The sequence below is a fragment of the Entelurus aequoreus genome, linkage group LG25 (assembly GCF_033978785.1).
Source record: "Entelurus aequoreus isolate RoL-2023_Sb linkage group LG25, RoL_Eaeq_v1.1, whole genome shotgun sequence".
NCBI lineage: Eukaryota > Metazoa > Chordata > Actinopteri > Syngnathiformes > Syngnathidae > Entelurus > Entelurus aequoreus.
In genome coordinates this window covers 40,570,519-40,593,127 of record NC_084755.1, presented here as the reverse complement: position 1 = coordinate 40,593,127, position 22,609 = coordinate 40,570,519, and the positions used below count along the sequence as shown (strand labels likewise).

The window sequence follows — 22,609 nt, the reverse complement described above, 5'->3', positions numbered from 1 at the left end:
TTTTTTTTATTACTGTGAATAAAAAAAACTGCAATTTTGGCACCTGAGCTGCCAGTTTGTTTGTTACGGTGTATTACTGTAAATGCCAAAACAGCACCACAGTTTATTACAGTAAAAAAAGTACAGTTTTTTTTTAATTTAGAGAACAATGCTGTAAAAACCACAGTAAATTTCACAATTTGACCATGAAATCTATTGCTACTTTTACATTGCACAATTTGATGGATAACTTGCTTTGAAATCATTATTATTAGGATTTATTTATATTAAAAAATGGTTTGAATGTTTGATCATATATTTTTGCATAATTAAACAATATTTAAGTTCATGTAAATTGCGAGTACATGTATTTTTTATTCCCAAAATAGAAAGAAAGAATAGATTTACTTACAACAGTTAAACTACTTTATTGTTACATATTATTTCCAGGCTTTCCAGGGCCAAATAAGATGAAGTGGCGTCCCACATCTGGCCCCGGGGCCTTGAGTTTGACACATGGGATTTAGAACAAATAAGTACACACACGGAATGTGTCGGCTTCATATACAACTCAGTCATATTCATCAGTTGTTATCAAATATAGTCAATATTCAAAGTAAATTAAATAAATGGAAAAATAAAATGCTAAAAAAGATCCAAGAGAAATTTTAAGTGCTATGGAAACAATGAAAATAAAACTCACATTTTTAGTAAAATACTGCTTTTTGTACTAGGGCTGGGTGATATGTTTGAAAACTGCATCACAATATAAGTGTAATAGAAAAAGCCAAAAGCAGTGAAGTTGTCACGTTGTGTAAATGGTAAATAAAAAGAGAATACAACAAATCCTTTTCAACTTATATTCAATTGAATAGACTGCAAAGACAAGATATTTCATGTTCACACTGAAAAACTTTGGTATTTGTGGCAAATATTAGCTCATTTGGAATTTGATGCCTGCAACATGTTTCAAAAAAGCTGGCACAAGTGGCAAAAAAGAGGGAGAAAGTTGAGGAATGCTCATCAAAGACTTATTTGGAACATCCCACAGGTGAACAGGAATTTCACCATCTACGCTCCGTAATATCATCAAAAGGTTCAGAGAATCTGGAGAAATCACTGCAGGTAAGCCATGATATTACACACCTTGGATCCCTCAGGCGGTACTGCATCAAAAAGCCACATCAGTGTGTAAAGGATATCACCACATGGGATCAGGAGCACTTCAGAAAACCACTATCAGTAACTACAGTTGGTCGCTACATCTGTAAGTGCAAGTTAAAATTTTACTATGCAAAGCCAAAGCCATTTATCAACAACACCCAGAAACGCTTCGCTGGGCCCGAGCTCATCTAAGATGGACTGAAGCAAAGTGTAAAAGTGTTCTGTGGTCTGACGAGTCCACATTTCAAATTGTTTTAGGAAACTGTGGACGTCGTGTCCTCCGGACCAAAGAAGAAAAGAACCATCCAGACTGTTCTAGGGTGAAAGTGTAAAAGGCAGCATGTGTGATGGTATGGGGGTGTATTAGTGGCCAAGACATGGGTAACTTACACATCTGTGAAGGCACCATTAATGCTGAAAGGTACATACAGCTTTTGGAGCAACATATGTTGCCATCCAAGCAATGTTATCATGGACGCCCCTGCTTATTTCAGCAAGACAATGCCAAGCCAGGTGTTACAACAGCGTGGCTTCATAGTAAAAGAGTGCGGGTACTAGACTGGCCTGCCTGTAGTCCAGACATTGAAAATGTGTGAAGGCTAAAATATGAGAAGGGAGACTGTTGAACAACTTAAGCTGTACATCAAGCAAGAATGGGAAAGAATTCCACTTCAAAAATGTGTCTCCTCACTTCCCAAACCTTTACTGAGTGTTGTTAAAAGGAAAGGCCATGTAACATACTGGTAAAAATGCCTTTTTTGCAATGTGTTGCTGTCATTCAATTCTAAGTTCATGATTATTCACAAAAAAAAGTAAGTTTCTCAGTGTGAACATGAAATATCTTGTCTTTGCAGTCTATTTAATTGAATATAAGTTGAAAAGGATTGTCTTTTTATTTACCATTTACACAACCTGACAACTTCACTGCTTTTGTACATAATAAGTCATTGTCTCACCTCTTTGCTGCCTCGCGGTGTTTGGCTGCAAAACTCCAGCGGTGTTGAACTTGCTCTGTTGCTCCTGAGATTGGCGTTATACTCCTCTGTTGTTGCAGACGAGGCGCGTCATCAAAACACATATCTGATGAGAAGTATGTGCCATCACTCACCTGTCCCGTCTTGGCTGGTGAAAGAAGACCGAGAGGACCTCTCAAACAGGTCCGGCTGCTCCGGTTTCCTCAGAGGGGCACTGTCAGGGACCTGAGGACCCGGGACTGGATGCTGATCTTGGATCTTCGTTGGCGTGGACTCATCGCTCACTTCAGTGTTGCACTTCTCGTCTTGAAAAGAAGAAGCAAGAAATGGATGTGAAGTAACTTTGGTGTGTGTTAGTAAATGTTAATTGTTTATTCAAATATATATATATTTTTAAATGAGCTGATTATGATAACTGTGTTGTCCAATTGTTATTTATATCTTGTTTTCTTACACATTTGAGATGCAGTTGCACTTCCATGACATTAGATGGCAGTACTGTATAGGCTATCTAACTAAGAAGGAGCTTCTTCATGCAGTTGAATGTTATGCTGCGCCCTACAAAGAGTTTATCCTGCAAGTATTGTGCTTATTACACACCAGCTGTTTGATTGTAACATTTATGTTGGTTGTAGTTTTTATTCCAGCATCCACGTTTCTACTCGTATGGATTCTTCATTCATCACTCATAACATTTGTAAGTTTTACAATATAACTAAAACTATTCTTACTTACTAAAGCGCCCCATGTGTGATGTCTGTAGGACGTGATATCGTGATGTAATCAAACTGACGTCATTAGCATTTGCTAATATGCTAACAAGTTTACCAGTGTCTTTGTTACCACCGTAAATTCCGGACTATAAGCCGCTACTGTTTCCCTCTGTTTTGAACCCTGCGGCTTATAAAACGGCGTGGCTAACTTATGGATGATTATTCGCTGAAAGCCATATTGCAAAATGTAAAAAAATGTTGGGGAAAAACCCAGCAAATACACTGAAAAGGTGTGTCATTGTTTGTTCCATGGCGCCATCCTTTGGACATGTTTGCTCACTGCAGTGCTGCATTGTTAGTTCACACTTTCCACATTTTTCATCTGATTCAAACCATTCCACCTTAAACACATTCTACTCATCCTGGACATTCAAACTAACATTTTCTTCAAGTAAAAAAAAATTCCAGGAATTCCCAGAATTTTTTTCAAACCCTATTTCCACCCTCTTTTGTGGCGACTACTCCTTCCACATTTTTCAACCCACTTCAACCGTACTACCGCCAAACATTCTTCTTATTCAGGACAAAAAACAAACTATTGTTCAGCATTTTCAAAAAAATTCCCTTTTTTCCCCCCCAAATTCCCAATTTTCCATGAAATTACCATTGACATGAATGGGACATTTTTCAAAGTTCCACAATTTCCAAATTTTTCATCCGATTCAAACCGTTCCAACTTCAAACTGTTCAGTCTATTCGGGAATCCAGGGCTTTCCCTTGACAAATTCCAAAACTTCCCAGATTTCCCAGAATTTCAGGTTTTCCGGGACATTTTTCCCATTTAAAATGAATTGGCCATTTTTCAAACTTCCACCATTTCCACATTTTTCAACCTATTCAAACCATTCCACCTTCAACACATTCCACTCATCCTGGACATTCAAACTAACATTTTTTTCAAGTAAAAAAAAATTCCAGGAATTCCTGTTTTTTTTCAAACTCCATTTCCACCCTTTTTTGTGGCGACTACTCCTTCCACATTTTTCAACCCACTTCAACTGTACTACCGCCAAACATTCTTCTTATTCAGAACAAAAAACCAAAGTTTTTTTATTTGGAACAATTCCCGTTTTTTCTGAAATTCCAGGAATTCCATAATACCCTTTCTCAATTAAAAATGTTACTAAGTCAACATCTCTCAACCGATTTGAAAAACGTCAACACCAACTATTTGAACTCATTTAGAACATTCGCATTTTTTAGCATTTTCAAAAAAATTCCCTTTTTTTCCCCCAAATTCCCAATTTTCCATGAAATTACCATTGACATGAATGGGACATTTTTCAAAGTTCCACAATTTCCAAATTTTTCATCCGATTCAAAGCGTTCCAACTTCAAACTGTTCAGCCTATTCGGGAATCCAGGGCTTTCCCTTGACAAATTCCAAAAATTCCCAGATTTCAGAAAATCTCTAGAAGCGTCTGACTTGGGCTATGGAAAAGAAGCACTGGACAGTTGCAGAGTGGTCCAGAGTCCTGTTTTCAGACGAAAGAAAGTTTTGTATTTCATTTGGAAGTCAAGGCGCTAGAGTCTGGAGGAAGGCTGGAGAGGAGCAAAATCCAAGTTGCTTGAAATCCAGTGTGAAGTTCCCACAGTCAGCAATGGTTTGGGGAGCCATGTCAGCTGCTGGTGTTGGTCCACTGTGTTTCATCAAGTCCAGAGTCAATGCAGCTGTGAACCAAGAGATTTTAGAGCACTACATGCTTCCATCTGTTGAAAAGCTCTATGGAGATGATGATTTCATTTTCCAGCATGATCTGGCACCTGCCCACAGTACCAAAACCAGCAGTAACTGGTGTACTGACCATGGCATTACTGTCCTCCATTGGCCTGCCAACTCCCCTGACCTGAACCCCATAGAGAATGTGTGGGGTATTGTGAAGAAGAAGCTGAAAGACACCAGACTCAATAATGCAAATGAGCTAAAGGCCGCTATTGAAGCATCCATGCCACCTCAGCAATGCCACAGGCTGATTGCCTCCATTCCACCTCAGCAATGCCACAGGCTGATTGCCTCCATGCCACCTCAGCAATGCCACAGGCTGATTGCCTCCATGCCACCTCAGCAATGCCACAGGCTGATTGTCTCCATGCCACCTCAGCAATGCCACAGGCTGATTGCCTCCATGCCACCTCAGCAATGCCACAGGCTGATTGCCTCCATGCCACGCCGCATTGATGCAGTAATCCATGCAAAAGGATTCCCAACTAAGTACTGAGTGCATTAATTGACATTTTCAAATGTTTGACTTTGTTTTGCTGTTATAAAACTTTTTTTTTTTACTTGTTCAGAGGAAACATTCAAATTTTTTGAGATACGATTTTTGAGTTTTCTTAAGCTGTATACCATAATCTGCAATATTAAAATAATAAAAGGCTGGCAATATTTCAGTTGATGTGTAATGAATCCATAATGTATGACATTTTTGTTTTTTTTAATTGCATTACAGATATCACGATATTCTAATTTTCTGAGACAGTCCTGTAGACAAGTTTGTGGCTGCTATAGACAAGTTTGTGGCTGCTATAGACAAGTTTGGGGCTGCTACAGACAAGTTTGGGGCTGCTACAGACAAGTTTGGGGCTGCTACAGACAAGTTTGTGGCTGCTACAGACACGTTTGTGGCTGCTATAGACACGTTTGTGGCTGCTAGAGACAAGTTTGTGGCTGCTACAGACAAGTTGGTGGCTGCTACAAACAAGTTGGTGGCTGCTACAGACAAGTTGGTGGCTGCTACAGACAAGTTTGGGGCTGCTACAGACAAGTTTGTGGCTGCTACAGACAAGTTTGGGGCTGCTACAGACAAGTTTGGGGCTGCTACAGACAAGTTTGTGGCTGCTACAGACAAGTTTGGGGCTGCTACAGACAAGTTTGGGGCTGCTACAGACAAGTTTGTGGCTGCTATAGACAAGTTTGTGGCTGCTACAGACAAGTTTGGGGCTGCTACAGACAAGTTTGTGGCTGCTACAGACAAGTTTGGGGCTGCTACAGACAAGTTTGGGGCTGCTACAGACAAGTTGGTGGCTGCTACAGACAAGTTTGGGGCTGCTACAGACAAGTTTGTGGCTGCTACAGACAAGTTTGGGGCTGCTACAGACAAGTTTGGGGCTGCTACAGACAAGTTTGTGGCTGCTACAGACAAGTTTGGGGCTGCTACAGACAAGTTTGGGGCTGCTACAGACAAGTTTGTGGCTGCTATAGACAAGTTTGTGGCTGCTACAGACAAGTTTGGGGCTGCTATAGACAAGTTTGTGGCTGCTATAGACACGTTTGTGGCTGCTATAGACAAGTTTGTGGCTGCTACAGACAAGTTGGTGGCTGCTATAGACAAGTTGGTGGCTGCTACAGACAAGTTGGTGGCTGCTATAGACAAGTTTGGGGCTGCTACAGACAAAGTTTGTGGCTGCTATAGACAAGTTTGTGGCTGCTATAGACAAGTTTGTGGCTGCTACAGACAAGTTTGTGGCTGCTATAGACAAGTTTGTGGCTGCTATAGACAAGTTTGGGGCTGCTACAGACAAGTTTGGGGCTGCTACAGACAAGTTTGGGGCTGCTATAGACAAGTTTGTGGCTGCTATATACAAGTTTGTGGCTGCTACAGACAAGTTTGTGGCTGCTATAGACAAGTTTGGGGCTGCTACAGACAAGTTTGTGGCTGCTACAGACAAGTTTGTGGCTGCTATAGACAAGTTTGTGGCTGCTACAGACAAGTTTGTGGCTGCTATAGACAAGTTTGTGGCTGCTATAGACAAGTTTGGGGCTGCTACAGACAAGTTTGGGGCTGCTATAGACAAGTTTGTGGCTGCTATAGACAAGTTTGTGGCTGCTACAGACAAGTTTGTGGCTGCTATAGACAAGTTTGGGGCTGCTATAGACAAGTTTGTGGCTGCTACAGACAAGTTTGGGGCTGCTACAGACAAGTTTGTGGCTGCTACAGACAAGTTTGTGGCTGCTATAGACAAGTTTGTGGCTGCTACAGACAAGTTTGGGGCTGCTATAGACAAGTTTGTGGCTGCTATAGACAAGTTTGGGGCTGCTATAGACAAGTTTGTGGCTGCTACAGACAAGTTTGTGGCTGCTATAGACAAGTTTGGGGCTGCTATAGACATGTTTGTGGCTGCTATAGACATGTTTGTGGCTGCTACAGACAAGTTTGTGGCTGCTATAGACAAGTTTGGGGCTGCTACAGACAAGTTTGTGGCTGCTATAGACAAGTTTGTGGCTGCTATAGACAAGTTTGGGGCTGCTACAGACAAGTTTGGGGCTGCTACAGACAAGTTTGTGGCTGCTATAGACAAGTTTGTGGCTGCTATAGACAAGTTTGTGTCTGCTATAGACAAGTTTGTGGCTGCTATAGACAAGTTTGTGGCTGCTATAGACAAGTTTGTGGCTGCTATAGACAAGTTTGTGGCTGCTATAGACACGTTTGTGGCAATGGTTGACTCCATTGGGGTTTAGCTCATTTTAACGTTTGATTCCACTGGATGGCATCAGTATTTGAGTGGGGTACCTGTCCTCTGGTTCACCACAGGACAGGACGGGCCACTGTCCTGGGTTTCTTTGTTCCCATGGAGATGTTGGGCGGTGGAAGTGCACTTGGACTGAGACCCGCAGCTCTCCTGGTCAGCAGGTGGAATGAGGGCTGAGGCTGAGGCCAGACAAACAGTTCTAATGTTTGACCTTTAATACTATAGTATACAGGTGTGTGGGTGCTGGCACTTTACCTGGCGAAGAACCTTCTTTGTGCTCTCCATTGCCCAACTGGGATGTGGCAGAACCCTCTGCTGCCGGTCCAGAACTTGTTTCTGTTTGCTCTTTGACCTCCAGCTGCTGCTTGGATTTCTGTGCTTCCCGTCTGACCTTCAATCGTTCCATGACCACCTCTATCAGCAAATACAGACGTCGTTAAGTCACATGTTGACAAATTATATTAGCACTTACATAATATAATGTGCGTAGGGTTGTCTCCATACCAATATTTTGGTACCGCTACCAAAATGTATTTCGATACTTTTCAAAATAAAAGGAGACCACCAAAAAATATAATTATTGTCTTTATTGTAACAAAAAATGTTAGTGTACATGAAACATATGTTTATAATTGTAATTTAGTCCTTAAATAAAATAGTGAACATACTAGACAACTTGTCTTTTAGTAGTAAGTAAACAAACAAAGACTCCTAATTAGTCTGCTGACGTATGCAGTAACATATTGTGTCATTTATACACCTGTTATTTTGTACACATTATGAGGGACAAACTGTAAAAATTGATTATTAACCTACTTGTTCATTTACTGTTAATATCTGCTTATTTTCCCTTTCCATTCTATCTACACTTCTGTTAAAATGTAATAAAATATTCTTCTCTTGTTTGGATGATACCACAAATTTAGGTATGGATCCGATACCAAGTAGTTACAGGATCATACATTGGTCATATTCAAAGTCCTCATTTGTCCAGGGACGTATTTGCTGAATTAATAAATATAATATGCATTTGTTTTTGTTTTTTTTAAAGATTTTGTGACGATAAAAAATATCGTTGTAATCAGAGCAGTATCGACTAGATAAGCTCTTGGCAGGCCGATATTATCGGACATCTCTAATGCCTACCATTGACATTATCTTGTTCCCTTCCAAACAGTCCACACTACAATCATCATTAAATCATGCCTACCATTGACATGATCTTGTTCTCTTCCAAAAAAAAAAAATCATCGTTAAATCATGCCTACCATTGACATGATCTTGTTGTCTTCCAAACAGTCCACACTAGAATCATTAAATCATGCCTACCATTGACATTATCTTGTTCTCTTCCAAAAATCATCATTACACCATGCCTACCATTGACATTATCTGGTTCTCTTCCAAAAATCATCGTTAAAATCATGCCTACCATTGACATTATCTTGTTCTCTTCCAAAAATCATCATTAAATCATCCCTACCATTGACATTCTTGTTCTCTTCCAAAAATTATCATTAAATCATGCCTACCATTGACATTACCTTGTTCTCTTCCAAAAATCATCATTAAAATCATACCTACCATTGACATGATCTTGCTCTCTTCCAAAAACATAATTAAATCATGCCTACCATTGACATGATCTTGTTCTCTTCCAAAAATCATCATTAAATCATGCCTACCATTGACATTATCTTGTTCTTTTCCAAAAATCATCATTAAATCATGCCTACCATTGACATTATCTTGTTCTCTTCCAAACAGTCCACCCTACAATCATTAAATCATGCCTACCATTGACATTATCTTGTTCTCTTCCAAAAATCATCATTATACCATGCCTACCATTGACATTATCTTGTTCTCTTCCAAAAATCATCGTTAAAATCATGCCTACCATTGACATTATCTTGTTCTCTTCCAAAAATCATCATTAAATCATCCCTACCATTGACATTCTTGTTCTCTTCCAAAAATCATCTTTAAATCATGCTTACCATTGACATTATCTTGTTCTCTTCCAAAAATCATCATTAAATCATGCCTACCATTGACATTATCTTGTTCTCTTCCAAAAATCATCATTAAAATCATACCTACCATTGACATGATCTTGTTCTCTTCCAAAAACATAATTAAATCATGCCTACCATTGACATGATCTTGTTCTCTTCCAAAAATCATCATTAAATCATGCCTACCATTGACATTATCTTGTTCTCTTCCAAAAATCATCATTAAATCATGCCTACCATTGACATTATCTTGTTCTCTTACAAAAATCATCATTAAAATCATACCTACCACTGACATGATTTTGTTCTCTTCCAAAAATCATCATTAAATCATCCCTACCATTGACATTCTTGTTCTCTTCCAAAAATCATTAAATCATGCCTACCATTGACATTATCTTGTTCTCTTCCAAAAATCATCATTAAATCATGCCTACCATTGACATTATCTTGTTCTCTTCCAAAAATCATCATTAAAATCATACCTACCATTGACATGATCTTGTTCTCTTCCAAAAACATCATTAAATCATGCCTACCATTGACATGATCTTGTTCTCTTCCAAAAATCATCATTAAATCATGCCTACCATTGACATTATCTTGTTCTCTTCCAAAAATCATCATTAAATCATGCCTACCATTGACATTATCTTGTTCTCTTCCAAAAATCATCATTAAAATCATACCTACCACTGACATGATTTTGTTCTCTTCCAAAAACATCATTAAATCATGCCTACCATTGACATTATCTTGTTCTCTTCCAAAAATCATACCTACCATTGACATGATCTTGTTCTCTTCCAAAAACATCATTAAATCATGCCTACCATTGACATGATCTTGTTCTCTTCCAAAAATCATCATTAAAATCATACCTACCATTGACATGATCTTGTTCTCTTCCAAAAACATCATTAAATCATGCCTACCATTGACATGATCTTGTTCTCTTCCAAAAATCATCATTAAATCATGCCTACCATTGACATTATCTTGTTCTCTTCCAAAAATCATCATTAAATCATGCCTACCATTGACATTATCTTGTTCTCTTCCAAAAATCATCATTAAAATCATACCTACCACTGACATGATTTTGTTCTCTTCCAAAAACATCATTAAATCATGCCTACCATTGACATTATCTTGTTCTCTTCCAAAAATCATCATTAAAATCATACCTACCATTGACATGATCTTGTTCTCTTCCAAAAACATCATTAAATCATGCCTACCATTGACATGCTCTTGTTCTCTTCCAAAAATCATCATTAAATCATGCCTACCATTGACATTATCTTGTTCTCTTCCAAAAATCATCATTATACCATGCCTACCATTGACATTATCTTGTTCTCTTCCAAAAATCATCGTTAAAATCATGCCTACCATTGACATTATCTTGTTCTCTTCCAAAAATCATCATTAAATCATCCCTACCATTGACATTCTTGTTCTCTTCCAAAAATCATCTTTAAATCATGCCTACCATTGACATTATCTTGTTCTCTTCCAAAAATCATCATTAAATCATGCCTACCATTGACATTATCTTGTTCTCTTCCAAAAATCATCATTAAAATCATACCTACCATTGACATGATCTTGTTCTCTTCCAAAAACATCATTAAATCATGCCTACCATTGACATGATCTTGTTCTCTTCCAAAAATCATCATTAAATCATGCCTACCATTGACATTATCTTTTTCTCTTCCAAAAATCATCATTAAATCATGCCTACCATTGACATTATCTTGTTCTCTTCCAAAAATCATCATTAAATCATGCCTACCATTGACATTATCTTGTTCTCTTACAAAAATCATCATTAAAATCATACCTACCACTGACATGATTTTGTTCTCTTCCAAAAACATCATTAAATCATGCCTACCATTGACATTATCTTGTTCTCTTCCAAAAATCATCATTAAAATCATACCTACCATTGACATGATCTTGTTCTCTTCCAAAAACATTAAATCATGCCTACCTTTGACATGATCTTGTTCTCTTCCAAAAATCACCATTAAATCATGCCTACCATTGACATTATCTTGTTCTCTTCCAAAAATCATCATTAAATCATGCCTACCATTGAGAGCCGTGAGGTAGGCTTTGTTGTTTCCACGAGCTTTACTGGTCAGGTCCTCTGTGATGTCCATGTGGGTCTGGACTTCCTTCTTCATCTCCTCCAGGGTGGCACAAAGGTCCATTTCCCAGTACTCCTTGTCCAGACTCTCCTGGAGCTCTTCCAGCTGGGCCCTGGTGCTGTAGTACCAGATCTTTTTTCTCTCTTGCTCTCCATCTTCTTCACTGGGAAGGAAGTGACAAGATAGACAGGAAGTGACAAGATATCAGACAGGAAGTGACAAGATATCAGACAGGAAGTGACAAGATATCAGACAGGAAGTGACAAAATATCAGACAGATGGTGACTGTTACAAGTGTGCTTAATTCTTGGCAACTTGCTTTTACCTCAACTTGTTTTTTTGCTCACGCTCTCACTAACTTGGTTTTTTTGCTCACGCTCTCACTAACTTGGTTTTTTTGCTCACGCTCTCACTAACTTGGTTTTTTTGCTCACGCTCTCACTAACTTGGTTTTTTTGCTCACGCTCTCACTAACTTGGTTTTTTTGCTCACGCTCTCACTAACTTGGTTTTTTTGCTCACGCTCTCACTAACTTGGTTTTTTTGCTCACACAAATTTGTTTTTTTGCTCATGAGAATGTGGTTTTTCGCTCTCTCTCTCTCTTTCATGTGAACTTGGTGTTTTGCTCTTGCAAATTTGGTCTTTTGCTCTTGCAAATCTATGTTTTTGCTCACGCTCTCTCTTTCACAGGAACTTGGTTTTTCACTCACCAACTTGATTTTTTGCTTACGCAAACTTGCTTTTTCTCTCTCACTCTAGCTCTCGCTAACTTGCTTTTCACTCACGAGAACTTGCTTTTTCTCTCTTGTGAATTAGTTTTTTTTTTGCTCTTGCGAATTTGTTCTTTTGCTCACGCTCTCTCTTTCTCGGGAACTAGGGTTTTTCACTCACGCTCTCGCCAACTTGATTTTTCGCTCACGTGAAATTTGTTTTTCACTCACACGATCTTGTTTTTCGCTCATGTTAACTTGGTTTTTCACTCACGATCTTGTTTTTTGATCACGTGAACTTGGTTTTTTACTCTTGCGAATTTTTTTTTTTGCTCACGCTCTCTTTCATGGGAACTTGGTTTTTTGCTCTTGTGAATTTGGTTTTTCGTTCACGCTCTCTCTCTTTCACAGGAACTTGGTTTCTCGCTCACACTCTCGCCAACTGGATTTTTTGCTTAAGTGAACTTGCTTTTTCGCTCACGCAAACTCGGTTTTTCGCTCACGCTCTCTCACGTGAACTTGCTTTTTCACTCACGTGAACTTGGTTTTTCACTCACGATCACATGAACTTGGTTTTTCTCTCACGTGAACTTGGTTTTTCACTCACGTGAACTTGGTTTTTCACTCACGTGAACTTGGTTTTTCACTCACGATCACATGAACTTGGTTTTTCTCTCACGTGAACTTGGTTTTTTACTCACGTGAACTTGGTTTTTCACTCACGATCACGTGAACTAGTTTTTTCGCTCACGATCACGTGAACTTGGTTTTTCGCTCACGTGAACTTGGTTTTTCACTCACGATCACGTGAACTTGTTTTTTCGCTCACGATCACGTGAACTTGGTTTTTCACTCACGTGAACTTGGTTTTTCGCTCACGTGAACTTGTTTTTTCGCTCAAGTGAACTTGGTTTTTCACTCACACGATCTTGTTTTTCGCTCATGTTAACTTGGTTTTTCACTCACGATCTTGTTTTTTGATCACGTGAACTTGATTTTTCACTCTTGCGAATTTTTTTTTTTTGCTCACGCTCTCTTTCACGGGAACTTGGTTTTTTGCTCTTGTGAATTTGGTTTTTCGTTCACGCTCTCTCTCTTTCACAGGAACTTGGTTTCTCGCTCACACTCTCGCCAACTGGATTTTTTGCTTAAGTGAACTTGCTTTTTCGCTCACGCAAACTCGGTTTTTCACTCACGCTCTCTCACGTGAACTTGCTTTTTCACTCACGTGAACATGGTTTTTCACTCACGCTCACGTGAACTTGGTTTTTCACTCACGTGAACTTGGTTTTTCACTCATGCTCACGTGAACTTGGTTTTTCACTCACGTGAACTTGGTTTTTCACTCACGATCACATGAACTTGGTTTTTCTCTCACGTGAACTTGGTTTTTCACTCACGTGAACTTGGTTTTTCACTCACGCTCACGTGAACTTGGTTTTTCACTCACGCTCACGTGAACTTGGTTTTTCACTCACGTGAACTTGGTTTTTCACTCACGATCACATGAACTTGGTTTTTCTCTCACGTGAACTTGTTTTTTCACTCACGTGAACTTGGTTTTTATCTCACAAACTTGCGAACTTGGCATTTCGCTCACGCTCTCGCAAACGTGGTTTATCCCTCACGCTCTAGCTCTCGCTAACTTGGTTTTCGCTCACGAGAACTTGCTTTTTTGCTCTTGCAAATTTGGTCTCTAGCTCTCTTTCACGCAAACTTGGTTTTTTGCTTTCTATCTCGCACGCCCCCCCCCCACAAATCATTGGGGGTATATCATAGGAAAATGTTATTAATTATGCTTCTATACTATAGGGATGCATAGAAATTCCAAAATATAAAAAATAAATATAAACCGGAGCAATTGAACTGAATCATACAATGACTGCATGTGTTGCGCCTCAGTCCTCACCAGTTATTAGGTTTGACCAAAAAGAGAAATAGCTAAACACGCTACACTAACAGGGATGTAACCATATGAACATACCATCTACACCACTCTCATCAGGCCGTGTCTGGAATATAGCTCAGTGCTCTTAGTGGGCTGCTCCAAAAAACAACAGGTAGAGCTAGAGCGAGTCTGTAAAATCATCACGAGGAGAGCTGGAAACATCTCACAAGCCCTAGCATCACTCCAGACCAGGAGAGAGGAGGCTGCAGAGAAGCTGGTCAGGGATATGCATGATGAGCAACACCCGCTGCATGACCTGTTACCTCCAACACGAGGCAGCCGCACTGCCAGGACATTGAGGAACCAACATAAGCTGGCTGAACCCGAGCCCAAAGCCAAGACAAAGAGACTTAAAAACTCTACCCTGCATACTACAATTAAGCTGTTTAATGACACTAATTAAATAAGTAATACAGTCATATACCAGAATGCTAATAGTTTTCCATGCTGCTGTTTTTTTTTTAAATATAAAATACTGTCTGTTCTTTTCATTTTTTTATTTTTGTTTGTTTGATATTCATTGTAAAGTTCAGCTGTTTTTTCAGTGGGGCCTTGACTCCACTGCAAGCATGAATGAATAAAGTCAAGTCATATCACGGTTACCGTGACTAAAATGGTCACGCTTGTCAGTGGGAGTGAAACGATTAGTCGACAATAAAATATGTCGCCAACAATTGTATTTGTGACGTCATCACTCGTGTTTTATCGGACGGAAACGGGTCGGCGCCGCCACTCCCGTGTAAACAACATGTAAAGTGTGGGAATATTTCCGCTTATTCTTGTTAAAAACATGAATACTTTGCTCATTTGTTTTGATGTCAGTACATCTGTGATACGCCAGCATTTAAAGACATGTCTTTAAAATGTATTTTATTTTTTTTGTCATAAAAAATACAATCATGTGTGCTTACGGACTGTATCCCTGCAGACTGTATTGATATATATTGATATATAATGTAGGAAGCAGAATATTAATAACAGAAAGAAACAACCCTTTTGTGTGAATGAGTGTAAATGGGGGAGGGAGGTTTTTTGGGTTGGTGCACTAATTGTAAGTGTATCTTGTGTTTTTTATGTTGATTTAATTAAAAAAAAAAAAAAAAAAAAAAAAAATATATATATATATATATATATATATATATATATATTTTTTTTTTTTTTAATTTATATTTTTTTAATATATATATATATATATATATATATATATATATATATATATATATATATATATATATATATATATACATATATATATATATATATTTTTTTTTTTTAAATTTCTTGTGCAGCCCGGTACCAATCGATCCACGGACCGGTACCGGGCCCGGCGGTTGGGGAGCACTACTCTCCACAGCACCCAGCATTGTCCCACCCACACAACCATCTGTTTGGTTACAAACAGAGCGGTAACAGCCAATCAGCAGTGCGTATTCAGAGCGGTAACAGCCGATCAGCAGTGTGTATTCAGAGCGGTAACAGCCAATCAGCAGTGTGTATTCAGAGTGGTAACAGCCAATCAGCAGTGTGTATTCAGAGTGGTAACAGCCAATCAGCAGTGTGTATTCAGAGTGGTAACAGCCAATCAGCAGTGTGTATTCAGAGTGGTAACAGCCAATCAGCAGTGCGTATTCAGAGCGGTAACAGCCAATCAACAGTGTGTATTCAGAGCGGTAACAGCCAATCAGCAGTGTGTATTCAGAGCGGTAACAGCCAATCAACAGTGTGTATTCAGAGCGGTAACAGCCAATCAGCAGTGCGTATTCAGAGCGGTAACAGCCAATCAGCAGTGTGTATTCAGAGCGGTAACAGCCAATCAGCAGAGTGTATTCAGAGCGGTAACAGCCAATCAGCAGTGCGTATTCAGAGCGCATGTAGTCAGTGCTTAGTGTTTAGCAGGTAAGCATCATGCTGCGGACTCTCCCCAAATGATAATAAACACCTCCCAGTCAACTACGAGTAACATCACTATGAGCCCGTTGACCTTCTAGAAATATAAAAGGCAGCTCAGCTCGCTTGCAGTCCTGGCTTGAGGTGAAGGCTAATTCGCTTTTAGCATAACGTTAGCTCATTTTGCGGTGTGTGTGTGTGTTACGGACAGCAAAGCCATGTCTGTCTGTTATTTCACTTTACCTTTTTCTGTGTTGATTGAGCTGTGTTGAAGCAGCAAAAAAGGACATTATGTTAAATAAAGAGTTTCTGTCTCTGATAGTTGATATAATAATGTAAGTGCATCATTAAGCCTACATGAACTCCATGGTGTTCAGGGATGAATAGTCTCTCCTATTGCTATTGTACTATTTTTTCAGCTATAGTTACATGAATCATTAGTAATGCAGCAGCCTAGTTTTGAATGGCAGGGTCTCTGCTATCACATGTTGATACAAATATAACATTTACATAATAAAAATGAACTACAGGCTTCCCAAATGCTGTAATAAATTAAGCATGATGAGTTGACTTGAAACTGTTTAATGTTGCACTTTTTATATGTAGAATAAAAGTTTTGTCATTGTATTTAATCTGAACAACAACTTAATGTTGATTAACGTGGGCAGAATTATTATAGTGTTCCCAATGTTAAAAGGATAAAGCCATTGTTTACAAATTTGGTAAATAAATAACAAAAACATTTATTTTGTTGTTTTCTTACTGTACCGAAAATGAATGGAACCGTGACCTCTAAACCGAGGTACGTACCGAAGCGAAATGTTTGTGTAGCGTTACACCCCTAATGTGCACGCTTTATTATCTGACTAATCGACTGTCCAAATAATGGTTAGTTGCAGCCCTGCTTGTCATTATCAAGGTAATGTTGAATGCGCTCAAAAAGTATAAAACATGAGTTTGATATATAGATATTATTTTTATCCGTGTGGATAAAACAGGAAAGCCCCCTCAACAAGACTGGCGGTTTTTGGGATTTTTAAAAAAACGGACCATAGTTAGACTAAGGCACTCGCCCCCACTAAGACTGGTAATAACACACCACCTGAGCAGCACTCACCCTTTACAGCACAGCTCTAACTTCCTGCCACTAAAACAGCAGGAAATAGTTGTCTATGCTTACATTTTCACACTTTTTATAACACTTTAAGCATTTCTTACATATTCCTTATTTTTACACCTTCATTTTAAACTCTTAAAATGAAGGTGTAAAAACAAGGAATATTCCTTGGTGCTGCAAATTTTTGGTCTATTATACATTTTAATGTGACTAATGTTTTATAGTTTATGTAATTAAGGTGTTAATATTCATGACCAGCTCCGTCAAAATCTCCCCAAACTGGTCCCAATTGTTTGTGCAGATTTTTTTTGTCCGATTATTATAGTTTTTATATTAGCGTGTTATTATTCCTAACGAGCCACGAAACATACAAAAGCAGTGAAGTTGTCATGTTGTGTAAATGGTAAATAAAAAGAGAATACAACAAATCCTTTTCAACTTATATTCAATTGAATAGACTGCAAAGACAAGATATTTCATGTTCACACTGACAAACTTCTTTTTATGCATTCTAACTTGTAAATAATCATAAATAAAAGTGTTTACAGCTTAGCCAATGGGAGGTCCTCTATTCCCACCATAAAACCCAATTTAAAAAATCCAAAAAGCGCCAACAATACACCATTTACATGCCGTGACTTAAAGTTTAACCAAGTATTAGTGATATTGTTATTATAAGTGCTAACGCAGACAGATCACAAGCCTGTGTGTTATGTTGGCACCACCGAGTGGTGTGCTGTTTCACGCTTGCTTGCTCTTAAATGATAATGATAAATGGGTTATACTTGTATAGCGCTTTTCTACCTTCAAGGTACTCAAAGCGCTTTGACACTATTTCCACATTCACACACACATTCACACACTGATGGCGGGAGCTGCCATGCAAGGCGCTAACCAGCAGCCATCAGGAGCAAGGGTGAAGTGTCTTGCCCAAGGACACAACGGACGTGACTAGGATGGTAGAAGGTGGGGTAGATCACAAATTATGCCTGTCACCTGGATAGTACAAAACCCAAAAGCAGTGAAGTTGGCACGTTGTGTAATTCGTAAATAAAAACAAAATACATCCATCCATCCATTTTCTACCGCTTGTCCCTTTTGGGGTTTCGGGGGTGCTGGAGCCCATCTCAGCTGCATTTGCAAATCCTTTTCAACTTATATTCAATTGAATAGACTGCAAAGACAAGATATTTCATGTTCACACTGAGAAACTTTATTTTTATCTGCAAATAATCATGAACTTAAAATTTAATGGCAGCAACACATTGCAAAAAAGTTGTCAGAGGGACATTTTTACCAGTGTGTTACATGGCCTTTCCTTTTAACAACACTCAGTAAAGGTTTGGGAAGTGAGGAGACACATTTTTGAAGTGGAATTCTTTCCCATTCTTGCTTGATGTACAGCTTAAGTTGTTCAACAGTCTCCCTTCTCATATTTTAGCCTTCACACATTTTCAATGTCTGGACTACAGGCAGGCCAGTCTAGTACTCGCACTCTTTTACTATGAAGCCACGCTGTTGTAACACCTGGCTTGGCATTGTCTTGCTGAAATAAGCAGGGGCGTCCATGATAACGTTGCTTGGATGGCAACATATGTTGCTCCAAAAGCTGTATGTACCTTTCAGCATTAATGGTGCCTTCACAGATGTGTAATTTACCCATGTCTTGGCCACTAATACACCCCCATACCATCACACATGCTGACTTTTACACTTTCACCCTACAACAGTCCGGATAGTATTCTGTTTTTATTTACAATTTACACAACGTACATATACATACATATATATATACACACACACATGGTATAAAAGCAGCTTTCCATGAAATGCTCAGTCATTCACAAACAAGGACGGGGCGAGGGTCACCACTTTGTCAACAAATGCCTGAGCAAATTGTTGAAGAACAACATTTCTCAACAAGGAATTTAGGGATTTCACCATCTACACTCCGTAATATCATCAAAAGGTTCAGACAATCTGGAGAAATCACTGCACGTAAGCGGCAAGGCCGGAATCCAACATTGAATGCCCATTACCTTCGATCCCTCAGGCAGTGCTTCATTAAAAAGAGACATCAGTGTGTAAAGGATATCGCCACATGGAACGCTTCAGAAAACCACTGTCAGTAACTACAGTTGGTCGCTACATCTGTAAGTGCAAGTTAAAACTCTACTATACAAAGCCAAAGTCATTTATCAACAACACCCAGAAACACTTTGTTGGGCCCGAGTTCATCTAAAATGGACTGATGCAAAGTGGAAAAGTGTTCTGTGGTCTGACGAGTCCACATTTCAAATTGTTTTTGGAAACTGGCGTTGTGCCCTCCATCCAAGCAGTGTCTTTTTCATGGACGCCCCTGCTTATTTCAGCAATACAATGCCAAGCCACATTGTGCACGTGTTACAACAGCGTGGCTTTGTAGTAAAAGAGTGTGGGTACTAGACTGGCCTGCCTGTAGTCCAGACATTGAAAATGTGTGGCAGCTAAAATATGAGAAGGGAGACTGTTGAACAACTTAAGCTGTACATCAAGCAAGAATGGGAAAGAATTCCACTTCAAAAATGTGTCTCCTCACTTCCCAAACCTTTACTGAGTGCTGTTAAAAGGAAAGGCCATGTAACACACTGGTAAAAAGACAACTTTTTTGCAATGTGTTGCTGCCATTAAATTCCAAGTTCATGATTATTTGCTAAAAAAATGAAGTTTCTCAGTGTGAACATGAAATATCTTGTCTTTGCAGTCTATTCAATTGAATATAAGTTAACAAGGATTTGTTGTATTCTCTTTTTATTTACCATTTACACAACGTGACAACTTCACTGCTTTTGTACAATTACATGCATGGAGTCTATTAGAGTGCTAAAAAAAGCCAGGAGTTAATCAATAATCCATCAATGTGCAGCTTTTTAAACATCGTCAGAAAATGCTTGTTTCTTTTTCAGCAAGTGAGTTTTCTTGTTAGTTTTGTTGCTATTGCTTTTTTGTCTGTCCTTTTATACATAAAAATACACTTGTTTTATTTTGCACCTGTCCTTACTTTTAAATGGACAAAAGTGTAATAGTTCTTACAATTGTTAACAGCCTAATGAGCAGCATATCTACAGTACAAACACATTTATGAACAAATCAGTTATATATGTTGTTAGTAAGCACATGCCTGGAAATATCTCAAGCTGAATTTCAAAGTTAAAGGCTAAATTAGAGTTACTGAATATGTGTACGCTTTATAATCAGACTAATCGTTAAAATAGTCGAGGACTGTCAAAATCGTGGTTAGTTGCAGCCCTACAAGTGATACAGTTTTCATCCATATTACTCTATGTCAGGGGTCACCAACCTTTTTGAAAGCAAGAGCTACTTCTTGGGTAGTGATTAATGCGAAGGGCTACCAGTTTGATACACACTTCAATAAATTGCCAGAAATAGCCAATTTGCTCAATTTACCTTTAACTCTATGTTATTATTAATAATTAATAATATTTACACTTAATTGAACGGTTTAAAAGAGGAGAAAACACACAAAAAAATGACAATTAAATTTTGAAACATAGTTTATCTCCAATTTCGACTCTTTAAAATTCAAAATTCAACCGAAAAAAAGAAGAGAAAAACTAGCTAATTTGAATCTTTTTGAAAAAATTAAAAAAATAATTTATGGAACATCATTAGTAATTTTTCCTGATTAAGATTAATTTTAGAACTTTGATGACATGTTTTAAATAGGTTAAAATCCAATCTGCACTTTGTTAGAATATATAACAAATTGGACCAAGCTATATTTCTAACAAAGACAAATCATTATTTCTTCTATATTTTCCAGAACAAAAATTTCAAAAGAAATTCAAAAGACTTTGAAATAAGATTTAAATTTGATTCTACAGATTTTGTAGATTTGCCAGAATATTTTTTTAACATTTTAATCATAATAAGTTTGAATAAATATTTCACAAATATTCTTCATCGAAAAAACAGAAGCTAAAATGAAGAATTAAATTAAAATGTATTTATTATTCTTTACAATAAAATTTTTTTTTTTACTTGAACATTGATTTAAATTGTCAGGAAAGAAGAGGAAGGAATTTAAAAGGTAAAAAGGTATATGTGTTTAAAAATCCTAAAATCATTTTTAAGGTTGTGTTTTTTCTCTAAAATTGTCTTTCTGAAAGTTATAAGAAGCAAAGTAAAAAAATTAATGAATTTATTTAAACAAGTGAAGACCAAGTCTTTAAAATATTTTCTTGGATTTTCAAATTCTATTTGAGTTTTGTCTCTCTTACAATTAAAAATGTCGAGCAAAGCGTGACTAGCTTGCTAGTAAATAAATAACATTTAAAAAATAGAGGCAGCTCACTGGTAAGTGCTGCTATTTGAGCTATTTTTAGAACAGGCCAGCGGGCTACTCATCTGGTCCTTACGGGCTACCTGGTGCCCGCGGGCACCGCGTTGGTGACCCCTGCTCTATCGTCTGCCAAATGTATATCATTTACATTGTCTTTATTGCGCAACCCAATAAGAAACTAGTTGAAATATTGTGTTGGTATTTCAGGCCTCAAATGTTTACTTTTTAAGGCCAAAGGCAAGTGTTGCCTTAAAGGAGGGCTCATATTTTAGGGCACCAAGACAAACATTATTTTCTTTCGAGCTATACGTGTGTATATACAGTATATATACACTAGGGCTGCAACTAACGATTAATTTGATAATCAATTAATCTGTCGATTATTACTTCGATTAATCGATTAATGATCGGATAAAAGAGACAAACTACATTTCTATCCTATCCAGTATTTTATTGAAAAAAAAACCAGCATGCTGGCACCATACTTATTTTGATTATTGTTTCTCAGCTGTTTGTACATGTTGCAGTTTATAAATAAAGGTTTATTAAAAAAAATAAAAAATAAAAAATAATTATTAAAAAAAAAAAAAAAAAAAAAAAAAAATGCGCATGCGCATAGCATAGATCCAACGAATCGATGACTAAATTAATCGGCAACTATTTTAATAATCGATTTTAATCGATTAGTTGTTGCAGCCCTAATATACACACACATACCTGATGACCATAAGACGTAACTGCACTTGTTGTCCATAAAGATAAAAATAGTGTTCATGTATGAGATCTAGGGCTGCCCATTATGGCCAAAGTAATAATTAACATTATTGTTATCAATATTGAAATCATGATTACTGATTGTTAGGTAAAGCAGTGTTGGGGTGTGAACGTAATACCATCATGAAATATTAAGTTTTTTTAATTATTTAATAATATCAACTTATCAGCTTTTTGTCATTACATGATGCCTGCATCTCTATTTTGACATTTTGATAGAGGGAGTTTTTATTTATTTATTGAAGTTATGTACATGTATATGTAGATGTTGTATCGCAGGGGTGTCAAACT

At 37.9% G+C, this 22,609-nt stretch overlaps 1 protein-coding gene across 6 annotated transcripts in view; it reads right to left on the bottom strand.

Annotated features, from left to right (window-relative positions):
* The window catches only part of LOC133642429 (nucleosome-remodeling factor subunit BPTF-like), a 95,053-nt gene that overhangs the window by 63,675 nt on the left and 8,769 nt on the right, over nucleotides 1–22,609 (bottom strand). For 4 of the 6 annotated variants that reach the window (XM_062036600.1, XM_062036601.1, XM_062036604.1 and 1 more), the window contains exons 3-7: nucleotides 11,483–11,703; nucleotides 7,617–7,774; nucleotides 7,402–7,546; nucleotides 2,252–2,422; nucleotides 2,100–2,185 (exon numbers count right to left, since the gene is read on the bottom strand). In XM_062036600.1, the coding sequence (XP_061892584.1) occupies nucleotides 2,100–2,185; nucleotides 2,252–2,422; nucleotides 7,402–7,546; nucleotides 7,617–7,774; nucleotides 11,483–11,703 (781 nt within the window). Of the gene's footprint in view, nucleotides 1–2,099; nucleotides 2,186–2,251; nucleotides 2,423–7,401; nucleotides 7,547–7,615; nucleotides 7,775–11,482; nucleotides 11,704–22,609 lie in introns of all 6 variants that reach the window. The other 2 variants (XM_062036602.1, XM_062036605.1) reach the window with 2 other exon arrangements.